A 17,901-nucleotide genomic window follows, 5' to 3' on the forward strand; every position below is an offset into this window, starting at 1 on the left:
GCATCCCTGACCATTGGCCATTTTGGCCGGGACTGATGGGTGAGTTGGTGTGTGTGTGCTACAGGACCTAGATAGTGGGGTCAAAAACCACCTATTTTACCCAGTGTTAGAAACTGAGATATGAAAGCTAGGAGCTAAATGGCACCTTAAACCTAGGTTATGGGTGCAACAATGGAATGTCTAGGCGCACTTTTTTAATAACAAGAATACAAAGCTGAAAATGAATGAACTGCAAGTAAAATATTTTGTTCATTTTTTCACATGGTCTAGTCCTCATCTGAAGACTGCAAAAAGGGAAAGGGAAAGGAAAAAGCCATACTTCCAGTCTTCTGAGAGTGGCTGGAAGTGGGGAGGCAGAAAAGGGTCCTCCTTTCATTCCACTCTGCAGTTTTAATCTGAAATCTTAGCCGCAGTACTATGCGCTAATGAAATTCCCTGTCGCAAAATGCACCTAGAACAGTGGGAGTTTCCAACACTGCTTTTCCCTTGAAAATGTACTGGCTTGTTTTCTAGCCGCAAGGAACACTGAGAGAAGCAGCATCAGAGAAGTTAGTTGTTTTGGCATAACAAAAACCGAGAAGCCCTTGAAATGGGCTGCAATGTAAAACTTTTTTTTTGTAAGAACACAAAAATACAGCAAAATTTAAGAACCTCTTCCCTTTAGAAAACTATTGTAAATGCAGGCCCTTTATATATATGTGTGTGTGTGTGTATATATATATAGCTGTATATAGTAATGAGAATAAATATGCTCGAAACTTTATTAATCTATGGGAGAGGTTCCAAATGAAAGGGAAAGAGCAGCAGCCAAAGACTTCATGTGCATAAATAATCAACTTATTTTACATTTTGCTGTACACTGTGCCATGCTTCTGCCATTTCCAGAAGATCTGTGCTGGCGTTCAGAGCACATATGCCTGGTTCAGAACCAGCTCACTTTATTGGATTTGAGTCCTAGGTAACACATGTTGTTGCTGCAGGTGCCTCCGTAACTAGGTGGGCAGGCCGAGCAAGGTCTCCCCATTTTGTAAGGTGCTTCTCCTACCCAGTTTCCCCTGGAAAGAGAAAAAGAGGCACGAAACGTGTTTGTTTCATTGCTAGACACTTGGATGTCACACGTCACTCTTAGCCCACCCTCCAAAAGTGCTACCTACCCACCATACACCCGGCTATCTAATATGTTCTTATGCTTGTTTCATTATTCAGTTGAATAAGAGTTACCTGATCTCATAAGGTAGTCCACCTGCAGCTCATAAGAAGAGCCCTAATAGATCAGAACAAAAGTTCTTCTTGACCAGCATTCTGTTTCTACAGTGGCCAACCAGATGCCTCTAGGGACCCAAGCACCAAAGTGTTAAGGCTCCAGCCCTCTTCCTTTTTTAATGCTCAGATTCAAAGAGGTAAACTGACTCTGATTTTGGAGGTAGCATATAGCCATCATAAGTAGTAGCCACCACTGATAGACCTCACTCAACATTGATTTGTCCTATCTCCTTTTAAAGCTCTCTAACACAGTTACTACGAAATAAAAAAAATCCTTCAGTAGCACCTTAAAGACCAACTAAGTTTTTGTTTTGTATGAGCTTTCGTGTGCATGCACACTTCTTCAGATGCACTTGAAACAGAAGAGCCAGACCCTTATGTATATACAGAGGGTGGTGGGGGTGGGTGGGAATGGGCTGATAGGAGTGGTAAACCTGTTGATGGCTGTTAACGACTGCTGATGACTGCAATAGGTCCTGCGGGGAAAAAGCAAGGCTGAGGCACTAAAGAAAGCTTGATCATGCATAATGAGAAAAGAATCCTATGTCTTTGTTCATCCCAGGTGGCTCCATGGTTTTAAGCTTGGTAATGAGTTCCAATTTAAGTTACCAAGCTTAAAACCATGGAGTCACCCTTTTCCCTCTGGGCAGCTCTTCCTATCCAATATTGCACCTCACAAATTGCTTCTACACCCCACCCACCCACCCCACCATTGGATCTCTCATGTGAAGTTTCAGTTTCTCTATACCAGAGATGGGGAGATTGCAGCCCTCCAGTTTTTGCTGGACTACAACTCCCATCATCTGTGACCAATAACCATGAGGACTGCTGAGAGTTGGAGTCCAACGACATCTGGAGAGCAGCGCGTTTGCCAGCTCAGCAGTAGACGGTTCATCAGAAAATGGCCCGGAGTCCACCACTGGGCTGTAGTCTGCATTCTGCTCTTTACTAAACAGCTTTCTTACTAGGTAGCTTTCCAGCTTTCCACCTCTACTCTGCCCCAAAGTTGCTGTGTTTTCCAGGATGAACCCCCCCGCCCCAGTTTACTTACTTGATGGCATAATTGCACACTAAGTAGATTGCTCGGGGCCACGTACTGCCCCACACATTGATGTTGGTGCACGTATGGAGGGCACAGCCGATTCTGTTGCTAGAAGCCCACACCATCTGTTTGAGACACATTAAATCAGTTATTATAAGAAAATGGCAATCCTGAAACCAGAATATTTGTCCTTGTTAGGGCACACCCATGACTATGAGATTATGCCTTAAGTATATGAAGGCATGGTCTATCAATGGCTAAAAAATAAAATCTCAGAGCTGCATGTGTGTCACTCCGGCTTCACTAGCCTGGTGCCTTTCATATGTTTTAAGACTACAGCTCCCATAAACCCCATGCAAAACATCTGGAGGATGCCAGATTAGCAAAGGTGTAGCTGGACAGTCTGTAGCAGATTGCATTAAGAAAGAGTTAAAGACCACCCCAAACCAGGGTCCCAAGGGTCCCTTTGACCTGCAGGTTTCTCTTTAAAAGCCACTCCAAAAAATGCTAATTGCATGAATGTACATATAAAGCTGCTTTAAGGTAAAGGTAAAGGTAAAGGGACCCCTGACCATTAGGTCCAGTCGTGACCGACTCTGGGGTTGCGCGCTCATCTTGCATTATTGGCCGAGGGAGCCAGCGTATAGCTTCCAGGTCATGTGGCCAGCATGACAAAGCCGCTTCTGGCAAACCAGAGCAGCACATGGAAACGCCGTTTACCTTCCCGCTGTAGCGGTTCCTATTTATCTACTTGCATTTTGACATGCTTTCGAACTGCTAGGTTGGCAGGAGCTGGGACCGAGCAACGGGAGCTCACCCCGTCACAGTGATTCGAACCGCCGACCTTCTGATCAGCAAGCCCTAGGCTCAGTGGTTTATACTGAACCAAAACATTGGTCCATCCAGCTAAGTATTGTCTACGCTGACAGGAAGCAGATCTCTGGGGTTTCAGGCAGGGAATCCTTCCCAGCCCCAAAGCAGATGTGCTACTCCTGAGCAGCTGAATATAATTCTTAATTTTTTAAAGAAGCAGTTGTTCTCCCCCCCCCTTTCTTCCTCTTCTTTCTAGTCTGCCTTCTGCCTCTTCACTGACATTTCTCCAGACACAACACACTGGAAATGAGACAGATGAACCTTCAGGAAAATGGAGAAAAAGGTGTCTAGGAACCAGACAGACACCCAGACAAATATGTGGGGCTGGGTATTTCCAGAGACAAGAGCAGAACATTCTGGAGCTGTGAGGAACACTATTCATTATGGGTTGGAAATGCTTTGCCGCAGACCAGGTGGGAGAAGACGGTTTTCCACCTTGAGTTGGCCACTCATACTTGGGGATGAGCAAATGAAGGGGATGTATTCACTGAGGTGCCAGATGTTTCAGCAACATCTTGTCACCACAGAGATGACTCACTGCGAAGGAGGCAGGGAAGGGCTTTTCCGTTCCTTGAGGTGCTGTTTGTTCAACACCAGCTACTCTGTGCAAAGGATCAGGAGAATCAGGCAGGCAAGCAAAGGAGATCTCAGAGCCCCAGATGGCCCATTCTCTCCATCACCCAGGGCCAACTGATATGAAGGGCCCCTCCAGACTGAAGGAAGTTCACCTTCCCGGGTGTATTCTGCAACATGTCATTGACGCAGTATAAAGTGCATTTAGGGGTGGATTTACGTATACTCGCCTGTCCGCACATCATTCTGCTTTAGCAGTAGTTCTGTGGCATTTGTTATGATGTTATCATATTATTGTGGTCTGGACACTCTTGTACACTGGTAGACCTACAATTGGGTGGCCCCTTCACAACCAGTAATGAGGTCTGGGTAACCACTGTTATTGTCTTCAGTTGGGTTGTTCAGTTGTGACAGATTGTCACAATAATAATAATAACAATAATAATAATAATAATAATAATTTCAGATTTTGAATAAAAAATTTGTACTGGATTATTTCACATGTCAAAGTCAGTGGTGTGAATAAAAACTTCCTATGCCTTATAGTTTTCTTTCCTACGCCTTATAGTTTTCAAGTTATGGGATGGAAATCTCCAGCATGGAACTGCTGAACTATCAAGAAGTTCAGTTCTATCACTTGCAACCTGCCTCAAGCTAACAAGTTTTTTATTTTACTGTGTATTAATTAACTTTTAAGAGGCCAGGACATTTGTGACATCATCACCACTGGTTTTTGAATGGTCACTGTAATTACTTTATATCCATTTAAGCTTTAACACAATCGTCACAACCTGTATTCTTGCATTCCATTTCCCTCACTGCTAACATTTTCATGTTTATATACCTGCAGACTTAGGATAGAAGTCCAGGCATCTGATGAAGTGGATTCCAGTCCATGAAAACTTATGCTACAACAAATCTGTTTGGCTACAGTTTGCCCAGACTACATATTTTGCCCTTTGCGGAAAGGATTCAGGCACAGGCCAGAAATTTAGGTTTGCACAATTGAAGTGGATTAATTTGCACTGTCACCTTAGTAGAGCAGATCCAGGGAAAAGCACTGGAAAGTGTGAAGTGGGGAAAAAGAAGAAGACTATATGCAACCTGGGATGAATGGGAAGACTATATGCAACCTGGGATGAATTCTCAGTCAGGACCAGACATAGTCTAACCTCTGCATAAACTTTGTGCAAGAAAACCAGGATAAATGCTCAATAAAACCCCAAGGAAGCCCTATATGGTGCAAATATGTTCATTTTTGTTTTTTAAAAGGTACTTGTGGTTTGTTAGGCCACCACAGGGAATGACAGAGGCCATGAGATGTTAAGAAAGTTGTTCCTGAGTCATGAAGGGAAGCTGTTTGTCTAAGAAACAGATCCTCATCATAGGGATTTTAAAACATTCCATGTCCCTGTGTGGACCATTTCTTTTTCTTCTTCCAGCCATCTAGCTGAGCTGGAACTGACAGCCTTTCCTGTGCTGGATGGAACAGTGGAAAAAACAGGCAATGCTTTCAGAAAAGAAGCCAGGGTTTAGACAGTGCATTTGGATTGTTTGCAGACAGTGGTGAGTGGCAATATAAAGGACCAGGGTTGGCAACGATGGAGGTAGAAACATTTCTCTTTAGTATGAACCAGCAGCCCTAGAACAGGGTTGGGGAACCTGTAACTCAGCTTCAACTCCCAGTCTAGGGACTGTGGGAGTGGTAGTTTAACAGCATCTGGAGGGTCAAAGGTTCACCACCCCTGCCCTAGAGCATGGCTGAAGATGATCTCTTGGGAAGGTTCCTTGTTCCTGAACCTCTGCTCCATCCCTCTTGCTGAAATATGCACCGTTATGTGGGTGCAGCATCACGGTTAAAAACGGACTATTGTCCCTGGTCCACATCAAATCTCGCCCACCAATTCTCTTGGCCTGCCTTAGGCAAAACATCTTCCATTCTCAGCTCACAAACCTTCAGTATTGGGGGAGGTGGAGATTGTTGGCCTCATTTAGGTTTGTTGTAGTGATTCTTGAAACAAGGGATGTGAAGCATCTAAAGAAAGTGGCTATTAAAAACAAATACAATTTGTTACCCAAGCAACAACCACTGTTTGTGGTTTTTTTTACAGGACAATACTGTACCTGGGTATAATGGCTGCAGACAGGACCGCTGCATTTGGAAGGGCAGCTGGGCTTGCATTCATGAGGATAAGGGAAGGAGTAATGGCGCTTCTCATAATACCAAGATTTCACAAGGTCCAAAGCTGAACGGTACCTATAGAGGGCCACACACAATGCAAATGTCAAGAAACCTGCCTATCCAAGCTCATATGCCCCAGGCCCAAACTATGTGATGCAGGAAGGTGAGGAGATGCCTCCAACCGTCAAGGCTTCCCACCTCTTCCTGGTAAGCACAGAGTTGAAAAGGATGCATGGCTGACCTGCTGGGAGCCTGAAGGGCCCTGCCCTGCTTCTTTCCACCTGGCTTGGAGCGGGGCCTGACAGGCTCAATAACGAGTGCTGCTGCTGCTGCTGGGCAGAGAGGGCTCTGTTTTTGTTTTCTTAATTGCTTTTATTTTTTCTATATGTCATTTTAAATTGTGATTGACATTAATGCTGTATTCCTAGTTTTAGATTTTATGATTTATGTGGAAATTGTTTTCCATTGGGTTGTGTACTTTTTGATGTGTTTTCTTGATGGTTTATGACTTTTGTTATGTTGGTAATTATGTAAATCTTTCATATTGTAAGCTTCCTTGAGCATTGTTTTAACTATTGAAAAGCGGCCCACAAATAAAATGATGAAGAATGAATGATGAATGACACAGAATCATAGAAGTCATGTAGAGTTGGAAGGGACCCCAAGGGTCATCTAGTCCAGGCATCCCCAAACTTCGGCCCTCCAGATGTTTTGGACTACAATTCCCATCATCCCTGACCACTGGTCCTGTTAGCTAGGGATCATGGGAGTTGTAGGCCAAAACATCTGGAGGGCCGCAGTTTGGGGATGCCTGATTTAGTCTAACCCCCTGCAATGCACATGTCAAACACGATGCCTTCTGAAGAAGTGTGCATGCACACGAAAGCTTATACCAAGAACAAACTTAATTGGTCTCTAAGGTGCTACCAGACCAACACGGCTACCTACCTGAATCTAGAATGATGTATTTGTGTTAGTGTCTCCCCTCTCATTGCAAGAGGCAGCCACTGAAGTGGGGGGAAAGGGCAGAGAAATCTAGGCATTGATGTTATGTGACATGTATTTATCAAAAACACAGGGGGACACACAACACATTGGTGTGTCCAGTCATCTCTGGTAACATATACCTTGGACCTAAATGACTTTTTTTTTAACCATTGCTGTGATAAAACAGCACTTCAATATGCATAATCAATGTTAAGGGAAACTAGTGCAAAAAAGGGGTTCCTCAAACTTGCCTTCCTCCACACACTCCCCAAGCCTCCCTCAAATCCACTCTGGCACGAGGAGAGGGGAGATCACTCTGTCAGGCAAGTAGAAATTATTGCACAGGTGGATCAACCTCCTTAGTGTTACACTGAATTCCACCCGTAATATTTTAGTGAGACGGAGGCAACACTGAGGTTGATAGCATGCTTGCTTCCTTTGTAGCACACATGCCCATTTTTTTTACATTGTGCACTGTTTAGAAATCCCTTAAAACGAATCCCACTTGATCCATGAAAAGAAGGGCAGGACAAAAGACTCTCTCAGCAGTTCAGAGGTGTACTTGCGGTGATGTGTATTTGCACAATCAGTGCAACATCTTTAACGCAACATCTACAGACCTAGCATTCCCAGAAGACACTGCTTACCTGCCCGAGTGAATGGCGAGGTTTTGACCAATGAATTTCATCAGTTGTGGAGGTCCATGTTCCCATGCACACTGTCTTGCCCAGGCTTCTGCAGATCTGGCAAGCCTCTCATCCCACACCTAGTGGATATGAGGCAGGGGGTGGGAGGAAGAAAAAACACACAACAGACAGTGAGTTACTGCTGCTCAAGGTAAAACAAAGTGCTCAGTCAATCTATCAAACATTTAACAAGATATATGCAATGCAAGCAAGGGAAATATAAGCGTCAATGTTTTTCCTTGGAAGATATAGTGTCATAGACTAGTAGATTCAGAAATAGCAAGTCAAACAGGACAGCTTCATTTCAGACTAGGAAAGTACCTGGCTAATGGTACTTCACCTTAAAATCGTCCATGTCAGTCTGACAAGCCCAACTTTCTGCCTGATATACTCACTTTCCATGCATAGGTGATCTTCTCACATGGAGGAGCATTCAAACATGCTTAGCCTCTGTTAGTATTGTTGTTGTTTTAATTTATGCACTTTCATAGACGTTCAAGGTACAGTAATTTGCAACCGGACAATGAAAACGAGTCAAAATAGGGTTTTAAAGAATACAAACAAACACCCAAGGCAAACTGTCTGAAGTCGTACAATGCTATATGTGCACGTCAGTTCTTGAGCACTGCTTGAGTTGTCAGGTGGTCTGTTTAAATCAGCCTGATGAGGATATGGGGAAGGGGGGGGTCACAACTACAAGCTACACCCCCTGGGCATGCATGCCTGTGGCAGCAACACCGAGAAAGAGAGGCTATGCACAGAAATATCATGGACAGCAGGGATTTAGTAATCCGGGGTTGCAGGAAATCGTAGACCCATTACTTTGGGGGAAGGAGGGTTCCAGCATGGTCCCCTATGCAGAGGCATACCTAGGAGTTGGCAAAACTGTCTCCGGAAATCTGTCTCCAGCTATCTGTGTAAAGCAGTGAGCTTAGACAAGTGCAGGGGGATGAGAGGCAGGAGAAACGGCAAGGTGGTGTAAAGGTAGATCGCTAGAGACCATGGAGTTGCGACGTATATGTCTGTGATGACGTGCCACCGCTGTCACAGCAAGATCAAATGTGGGAGAAGCTTCCCATCCTCCTTGTACTGCAGCACAAAGGGGTGCATTTTCTTCGCCCTTCCTTCTCTCCTTGCCCTCACTCCAGACACTTGGGATGCATAAAAGGTAGTAATTTCTAATGTGGCTATTGCTGGTGCAGCTCCTTGCCAAGGCACCCTAGAGACGCCTCTGCCCCTATATCAGCACCCTATGTCCCTTCATGCACTAATTAGATTCAAGCGTGCTAGAGTTACATGGAGTTTATTTTTTAAAATTGCTTTTATATAACACCTTTGTCTTCCAAGGATCCCAAGGTGTTGTACATGGTTCTCCTCTTTCCCTGGTCATCCTCGCAACAACCCTGTGAGGTAGGTTAGGCTATGAGATGGTGACTGGCCTAAGGTCACCCAGTCAGATTCATGGCTGAGTGGGGATTCGAACCCCGCTCTCCCAGCTCCTAGTCCAACATTCTAACCGTTACGCCACATTGGGACCCTGCACTATGAACCCGGCTCCCAAAAAGTAGTGATATGCAAGTAGCTAAAGAATGAGCCTAATGCAGCATTATCTAAAACACGGATGATTTTCCCCTCAGGCAGTATTGCAATTTTGTGCTGGAACTGTTGCTAAGGGCATTGCCAAGGACACTCTGGGCTATTTGAAGACTCTGCTCTCTGCTGCCTCCTTCCCTTCCCCTCCTTTTTCCAGAGAAGAGCTTGAAATGGGCTTCATTGGAAGGTAACTTGCTGCTTATTTCAGTAAGGACCTTGATATTTTGGAACTGTGGGCTTTTCATTTCGGTGTGTTTATATGTCTCCACCCTGTAACTTTTAAAAAGAATGCTATTTGTGGGCTGCATTATTGAAACGCAGAAGGATGCTTTACTGTGCTCTGTAAAAACAACAAAATCTTTTTCTCTGAGTGTGTGTGTCTTGCTATCATCTCTCAGCGAGCTGTCTGCAAATAAACCTTTTGCTTTCTCTATCATTGTCTTTAGTTGCTTGAACCTCAAAAAGACATAACCTCATCCTACGTTCGCCGCTCAGCAGAACACCAAACAAAACACAATCAATAATCTAGTGTGCCGCTTTAAACAAATCCCTGTGGAAAAATTGCTCTGCTTGAGGTACGTTCTTCACAAATGCTTAGCTGCCTTTCTGCCTCCTTCAAAGTATATGTGGCAGATTTTCAGAATCATTATAAATGACAAGAGTTCATTGGTAGAGCATCTGCTTTGAATGTAGGAGGTCTGAAACACAGGAGAACCATTGCCAGTCGGGGTAGACAATTCTGAGGTAGATGGACTAACTGTTTGACTCAGAATACAGCAGCTTCGTATATTCCTGGAGCATTGGATGTATAAACATCAAAGGAACCAAACACGTGCCATATTTCCTTTGCATAACATCTCAATGGTCATTGTTCCTTCCCACCCACCATCAGAAGCAAGCACAAAGGAAACTCACCATATATTCCATATTAGACGCTGGTGGAGACACTTGTGCCCGCACTTGGTTGTGGTAGTCCAAAAGCACGCTCATATCCCGGGGGGAAATATAACGTTTCCTGCGAGTCCTTGGTACACCCAGGCCAGATGTGTGGCCTGCCTTAGTGCTACCGGTTGGGTAAAGGACCTCAGTAGTATTGGGCAGCATGTAGGAGCTGGATTTCTGCATCATCCAGAAGACCGAACCAGTAAAATATAAGTGCACATGCAAGAGAGTCATTTTAGGATCTGCACACTTTTTCCTTCTGAGCCTCTAATTTTGATTTTGAAGGGCAAGCGATATGGCAAATCTTTTTCCTTCTGGCTTCTGTGTGTATACAAATAAAAGAAAGAGATTCAGTTTTATTTGTTGCCTTTCCTTTTGGGGTGGGTGGGTGAGGAATGTCATCGGAGATGGAAAACGCAATTGGAAAGACACCCAGAGAAAACTTTACTCGGAGCAGGAGTGAATGAGTTTAGCTAGGCTGCATTTATAAAGAGCTAAGTTTCTAAGACCAGCTGTGAAATCTCCAGAGGTATTTTATTTATTGCTGGTGTTCTGGAAAAGAAAAGCCCCCCCCCCGTCTTTGCAGGAAAAAAATCCCATTCCAAACATATGCAGGGACCTGTCAGAGAGGTGCTAATTAATAACATTTTCTTATGGTAGATTCACCAACTTCCCACAGTTTTTGTAGATATTCAGTCCATCAGGCAAAGCTATTGCAATAAGTAAGCAAGAAGAAACCCATAATACATTTTTTAAAAAGTTGATTAAGGAAATCAAAAGGCTAAAGGATTCTTTTCCATTTGGTTCATTTCTGTTCAGAAAGAGGACCAAAATAAAAATAGCAAAGACTTTTCATTCTCTTTTTTTAGTCCTAGAAAAGCCTTCTAAGATGGTCCTTAAAGAAGCTGAGATGACATTTCCCAGACTACATACCTTGAAGGCTGAGCCAAGAGCAGCTGAGAAGTGTTAGTTGCCGCTGCAGCAGTAAATTCAGAGACTGACCTTTGCAAGCAACCTGCGCTCAGGGACATGTGGCAGAGGGATTTAACACAACCAAGCCCAAGGAGTCTTTGATGGCAATCTGACGCAGAAACCCGCATCTGATCTCTTCCCTTCGGGAACGTCCTCAAGTTTGAAAAGGGTCCAGCTGAGCAATTTATGGCCTTTCCCCTGTGTACACATGGCTCCGTCTCTACCAAGTGTCTCTGCTTGTTGTGAACTTCGAGGTAGAGGAAGCTGCAAAGAGTGAGTAAATGGATGCCTGTGCCCTGAAAGTTGGGAGCAGTTTTCCTCCAGGGGCAGCATGCATTTAATTGAGGAGAATTTCTGCGCTTTGGGGAAGGGACCAGGCTCATTCAGTGACAGAGTCTGTGAGCAAAAGCTCTCGGGTCCAGTCTCCAGCATCTTCAGGTAGAGCTGGGAGAGGACCCTGCCTGTAACGGCACAGCCATTCAGTGCGGAGAATACTGAGCTAAATGGACCAATAGTATGATTTGGTATAAGGCAGCTCCCTGTATCCCTAGGGTTGTTGTCAGACTTAAGGCAGGAGAACGTGCATATCTCCAGCAGCGGCAGGTGACACAGGACAGAGTGGCAGCAGTGTCCTCCCCAGTGCCAGACCTTGGTGTCTCAAATTTCAGAGGCGCCCCCTCCACCTTCCGTTGGACTTACTTCACAGTTGAGGCACCTGTTGCAGCACTCCAGAAGCTCCGCAACTGAACTGACTGCTTTCTGCTAGATCTGCACTTGGTTGTCCCAGAAGTAGAGGTATTGCATTTCCTGGGACCTGGAAAGGTGTCACTGCTGATCTGCCCCTTCCTTCAAATGCTGCTGTTGCCAGCATGCACATTGCCAGGACTCCTACAGAGAAATCCTTTTCATTGCGCTATGACAATCTGTGCTCATGGTGCTTGTGGGGTGGTCATGTTGGTCCCGCTTTCAGTGCAGTTTCTGCTTGGAAAGAAAGAAAGAAAGAAAGAAAGAAAGAGGGAAACAAAGGCGACATCTTTTGTTTCATTTTGGTGGGATTTTATTGGATACATTTAAAAGAAGAAAATTTGCCTTTGTCCCTTCCACAGAACTCTCAATAAATTTGGTATAGGTAAAGGTAAAGGTAAAGGGACCCCTGACCATTAGGTCCAGTCGTGACCGACTCTGGGGTTGCGCGCTCATCTCGCATTATTGGCCGAGGGAGCCGGCGTACAGCTTCCAGCTCATGTGGCCAGCATGACAAAGCCGCTTCTGGCAAACCAGAGCAGCACATGGAAACGCCGTTTACCTTCCCGCTGTAACGGTTCCTATTTATCTACTTGCATTTTGACGTGCTTTCAAACTGCTAGGTTGGCAGGAGCTGGGACCAAGCAACGGGAGCTCACCCCGTCACAGGGATTCGAACCGCCAACCTTCTGATCAGCAAGCCCTAGCTCAGTGGTTTAACCCACAGCGCCACCTGGGTCCCCAAATTTGGTATAAGTAACATCTAATCAGCTGAAACATTTTCTTGGCATATTTTATAGCTCTCTTGGACAGGCATCATTTTGGACTTGTCTGCTAGCCCTCTCTCTTGCATTGTATACATTTTGTGAACCTCTGTTTTAGTTCTTTTAAATAACCTCCAAACTTCCGGAAAGGACTGGGCTCTCTAAGTGTGTTTAATGATTTATAATCTCTCCTGGAAGGAGACAAAATGAAGCCCAGCACATGTCGCCTGTAATCTCGCAATGTTATGCCCATTTAACCTTCCAAACACATTACGTTTGAGAAGAGACTTTTGGTTTCTGTTTGACAGACTGAGTGGTCTGGATCCAGTGGGGCCCAGCTGTGGATGTCAGCCACTGTAAAGCAAGCTAACTTGAAAGCATCTTATTATGGGGCTTTGTCTTGGGCACAGATTGAAAGGGCTGCTTAATCAGCACCCTGCCAGACAATCTACATTCCAGGAACTGGTAGGTTTTGTATCCCTGCCAGGTGTAATATCCTGCAGCCCAGACTGTCCTGTTTGCCAAAGCACACGGTATCTGCAAAGAGTGCTTTGCGATGAGCCAAAAAGCACACACAGTTTGACTGGAGTCAGCAGCTGTCCCCAACCAATTTTCTTTTTTAATGACTTGAGAAAGAGAGAAAGAAAGAAAGGAAGAGGAGATAAATCTTCAAACTGGCTAACCATGCCTTTCGCATTGGCCAGTCACCACACCACGAGCGCTCAATGGTTGACACACAGGCAAAAACAATTGGCTTCTAATATACAAGGTTGTCTGCAGACCTGGCAAGATGGTACGTCCTGCCCTGCAGTGTCAAACCAAAAGTCCGTCTAGTCCAGCCATTTGCTTCCAACAGCAGCCAGCCAGCAGTTTCTGGGAAGCTCACAGAAAAACAATAACCAGTACCAGATTTACGTATAAGCTAAACAAGCTATAGCTTAGGGCCCCACTCTCTTGGGGGCCCCAAAAAAAATTAAAGGAAAAAAACCTGGATGTACATTTCCGAAATCTACTATATATATATATATATATATATATATATATATATATATATACATATATACACACATACATATACTATCTCTCTCTCTCTCTCTCTCTCTCTCTCTCTCTCTCTCTCTCTATATATATATATATATATATATATATATATATATATATATGTAAACTGGGTATGTGGGTTACTATCCACTTTTCTCCGAAACCACTTCACCGATTGCGTTCAAATTTGAACACAACGTCCCATGCGAATGTCCAAAGGCTCTTTTAAGGTTTTCAAAGACAGATGCTACACCTCCGCCAGGTGAAACCCCCCAAAACCAAGTTAGAGAACGCACCACTCAGCCGAAAGTGCATGCTGGGAAAAGAACCAGGTTGCAAACCAGCACCCTCTAGTGGCGGCTACACTGGTACTGCACCTATAGAACCTTCTCTCTCAACAGCACCTCGGCTGCCGTTTACATACTAGGCCGAAACCTTTACAGACTAGGCTGAATGGAGGTGCTGACTCGCCTGGGTGGGGGTTGGGGGGAGGAGGGGACGGGATAGGTCAGGACACAGTGGGGCCAATCACAGGGATGACCCGGGGGTGAGGGGAAAGAGGGGGCGTGATACGTCATGGGGCGGGACAGTTTGGGGGAATCACAGGGAAAAGCCGGAGGGGAGGGAGCGGGATACGTCATGGATCGACACAGGGTGGTGGCAGTCACAGGGATTAGCCACGGCAACGTGTGGCAGGGCCAGCTAGTATAAGATAAAATAAAATAAAACCTACATGAGACCATTTTTTTTATCCTCCCACCTGTTGGTTGGCATCCGTCTGTCATGGGAAATAATGGAGAAGTGTGCCTTTGAGTGTCAAGAAGACAAACCACTGGAACCTATAGTGCCTGTTCTGGCTGTTGAGACGGATTCAGGAGAGACATGTTTTGTTGCAGCTGGGGCAGTTGAAGGCATCGGGTTGTGGCTGCTGCAGATGCACCATGTCATTTCTTCTCTCTTCCGCTCTCCCAGCGATCATTCCTCCTCTGGCCACTGCTACGGGTGTGCAACCTGACTGTCTGTCTCCAGGCACTGCAGTCGTCAGCATGGGATTACCACACAGTGGGGTCAACGTTGAGAATCTTCTTGCCACATTTGCAGGCATCTCTGAAATGCTCGTTCCCCTGCTTCTTTAATGGATCCACTTTGAGTAAGCTTGAAACTTTGCAGTGTTTGCACATACAAACAGATGTTTCCAGGGAGGAGATGTTTTTTGAACTCAGGCCACTCAGGTGTCAAACCGTGAAACTACAAATGAAGCCCTCATGGGATTAAAGTTGATGCTCCCTGTAAGAATCAGGGACCGTGCTGAAAATTGTGACATTGGGCCTCTATAGTGAAGCTGAACCAAGATGTCCCGAGGGTATTTGCTAGATCTTGCAGGATTGTTTTAGATACATTTGTTTATTGATTTCATCTGATTTATTTGCTGGCCCTCTGCCCCACTCTGAACCTTAAATCTTGTTAGTGGTCAGTGTTTTCTAAACCACCAAGACAGAAAAATGATGTCTCCTGGCCAATGTTTCTGTTACTCCATGCCAACTGGCATCCTTTCATGTGGTGTATCAGGTATGGAAGCAGAGACTGCAAATGTGAACATTTCACCTCTTCTGTGGCTTAAACAAAGAGTGAAGAATGTCAGAAATGGGGCAGGCGAAAGTGAGTGGGGCTCAGCAAAGGAGTCAAAAAATCCCACATCTAAGGCACCACCATTTCCCAGATTTAGGGGATGCCACTCTATACCTCTGGGATGCAGGTGACGCTGTGGGTTAAACCACAGAGCCTAGGGCTTGCCGATCAGAAGGTCGGCGGTTCGAATCCCTGTGACGGGGTGAGCTCCCATTGCTCGGTCCCAGCTCCTGTCAACCTAGCAGTTCGAAAGCACGTCAAAGTGCAAGTAGATAAATAGGTACCGCTACAGCGGGAAGGTAAACAGTGTTTCCGTGTGTTGCTCTGGTTCACCAGAAGCGGCTTTGTCATGCTGGCCACATGACCTGGAAGCTATACGCCGGCTCCCTCGGCCAACAATGCGAGATGAGCGCTGCAACCCCAGAGTCGGTCACGACTGGACCTAATGGTCAGGGGTCCCTTTACCTTTACCTTACTCTATACCTAATGACCTATCAAACATGATTTGTCTGTGACCCTAATTGGTTTGGTGCCTGATTGATTATCTCTTTATTGGATAAGTCCAAATTCACATGGGGGAGCATTGAGATGAGTGTTGTTTCAAGGTAGCATGATGTGGACTTCACATATCAAATGGGAACACAAACAAGTGCAAACACACTGTAAACTCTGGAGGTGACAAACCCCGAGGTGAAATTCCCCTTTGGTACATATTCAATCTTCTCTTCAATCTAGAAACTGATTTTCCAGATCCATTGCACTTGGGGTTTAGGCCATTTTAGCACAGCAACCGCTTTGGTCACCCTGTATGATGACCCCTGTTGGGAGACAGGGAAAATGCGTCATTGTTAATCCTCATTGACCTCACAGCAGCTTTTGATACCACCAGCCATGGCATGCTTCTGGAGTGGCTGTCCGAGTTAGGGGTGAGTGGCACTGCTTTGTGATGCATGGAGAGTGTTGTTCTGCCCTGTGGAGGCTTCAATTTGTGGTTTTGTAGGGTTCGTGTCTATCCCCTAGGCTGTTTAACTTCTACATGAAACCACTGAGTTGGGTTATCCGGATTTCTGGACTATGTTGTCACCAATATGCTGATGACACACAGCTCGACTTCTCCTTTGCATTTGCAGATGTAGCAGTGGATGTGCTGGACCATTGTCTTGCCCCCGATATGGACTGGATGAGAGCCAACAAACTGAAGCTCAATTCAGATAAGACTGAGGCACTATTACTGAGTGGTTACACTCCTCTGAAAAAGCGGGTTCATAACTTAGGAGTACTTCTGGATCCTTTGCTGTCACTTGAGACTCAGGTGGCCTCAGTGGCCCGGAGTGCCTTTGGCTGGTGGCCCAGCTGCAATGCTATCTGGGCAGGAAGAGCCTAACTACTGTTGCCTATGCTCTACTAACCTGTAGGTTCGATTACTGCAACACATTATACATAGGGCTGCCTCTGAAGATAATAATAATAATAATAATAATAATAATAATAATAATAATAATAATATATTATTATTATTATTATTATTATTATTATTATTATTATTATTTACACCCCGCCCATCTGGCCAGCTTCCCCCAGCCACTCTGGGCGGCTTCCAACAAAATATTAAAAAACAGAACTCCATCAAACATTAAAAGCTTCCCTAAGATGGTTCGGAAACTTCAGCTGGTGCAGAATTTGGCTGCTCACCAGGGCAAGACGGTTTGAGCATATAACGCCAATCCTGGCCTCACTGTACTGGCTGCCAATTAGCTTCCAAGTGTTCCCTTTTCTCGCGAGGAAGCCTATTCAGCATAAGGGAATTTCCCTTTAAAAAAGAGAGAACTTGACAGCTATGTTCCAGCCAATTCAAGGTGCTGCTTTTGACCTATAAAGACTTAAATGGCTCAGGACTGCAATACTTCAAGGATCGCCGCTCCCCATATGAACTGACCTGGACCCTGTGATCATCATCTGAGGCCCTGGGCCTTCCCTGCAAGAGGTCCAGAGGATGGGCAACATGAGAACTGGCCTTTTCTGCAGTGGCTCCCCATTTGTGGAATGCTCTCCCCAGGACACCTTCAATACATATCTTTAGGCAACAGCAAAAATGTTTCTCTTCGACCAGGCCTTTGGCTGATTAACATTCTATGACCTTTTAAATTTATTAGTGGGAGTGGGGTTATTGGTTTGTTTTTGTTTTTAGTATGTATTTTGTGTTCTCATTTTGTTTTTGTATGTTGTGAACCGCCTTTGATCTTCGGATGAAGGGCGTTATACAGATTTAATAAATAAAACAATAATAATAGTCTATAACCTTGCAAGGAAAAAAGAGTTCACAGTTTATTCCATTGCCAAACTGTTCCTACTCTTACATCTATCTTTATACGGTATCCTTTCCTGGCATTTGCTACAACTTTAATTTTTTCCTGAAAAAGGAGAGGCAGGAGTGTTGTGTGGACACTGGGTAAGACAGCTAATAAGTCTTCTGGCTACTTGTCTGGAAACTTGGTCTGCAGGAACTTCTATTTTACCTAGATCCACCTAATTTCTACTGCCCTCTTGCTGTATTTCTGTGAACCATTTATATTTAGCTTTTCTTCCCTACTCATCTATTTTCTCTTTTCT

The 17,901-nt window shown here is 44.9% G+C and overlaps 1 protein-coding gene and 1 long non-coding RNA gene across 14 annotated transcripts in view; one reads left to right on the forward strand and one right to left on the reverse strand.

Annotated features, from left to right (window-relative positions):
• Window positions 1-16,551, forward strand: part of LOC118088151 (uncharacterized) — a 46,407-nt gene extending 29,856 nt beyond the window's left edge. For 11 of the 13 annotated variants that reach the window (XR_009557950.1, XR_009557945.1, XR_009557946.1 and 8 more), the window contains 3 exons: window positions 4,602-9,386; window positions 9,646-9,774; window positions 11,011-12,128. This is a non-coding gene — a long non-coding RNA (uncharacterized LOC118088151). Of the gene's footprint in view, window positions 1-4,601; window positions 9,387-9,645; window positions 9,775-11,010; window positions 12,129-16,421 lie in introns of those variants that run through there. The other 2 variants (XR_009557940.1, XR_009557941.1) reach the window with 2 other exon arrangements.
• R3HDML (R3H domain containing like) lies at window positions 831-10,458 on the reverse strand. Its single transcript, XM_035124066.2, has 5 exons — window positions 10,115-10,458; window positions 7,568-7,686; window positions 5,876-6,008; window positions 2,315-2,430; window positions 831-1,055 (listed from the first exon to the last, which is right to left on the reverse strand). The coding sequence occupies exons 1-5, from the start codon at window positions 10,373-10,375 to the stop codon at window positions 923-925; spliced, it is 762 nt and encodes a 253-aa protein (XP_034979957.1). The 5' UTR covers window positions 10,376-10,458; the 3' UTR covers window positions 831-922.
• Window positions 16,552-17,901: the final 1,350 nt, after the last annotated feature.

The sequence above is a fragment of the Zootoca vivipara genome, chromosome 7, assembly GCF_963506605.1.
Source record: "Zootoca vivipara chromosome 7, rZooViv1.1, whole genome shotgun sequence".
Taxonomy (NCBI): domain Eukaryota; kingdom Metazoa; phylum Chordata; class Lepidosauria; order Squamata; family Lacertidae; genus Zootoca; species Zootoca vivipara.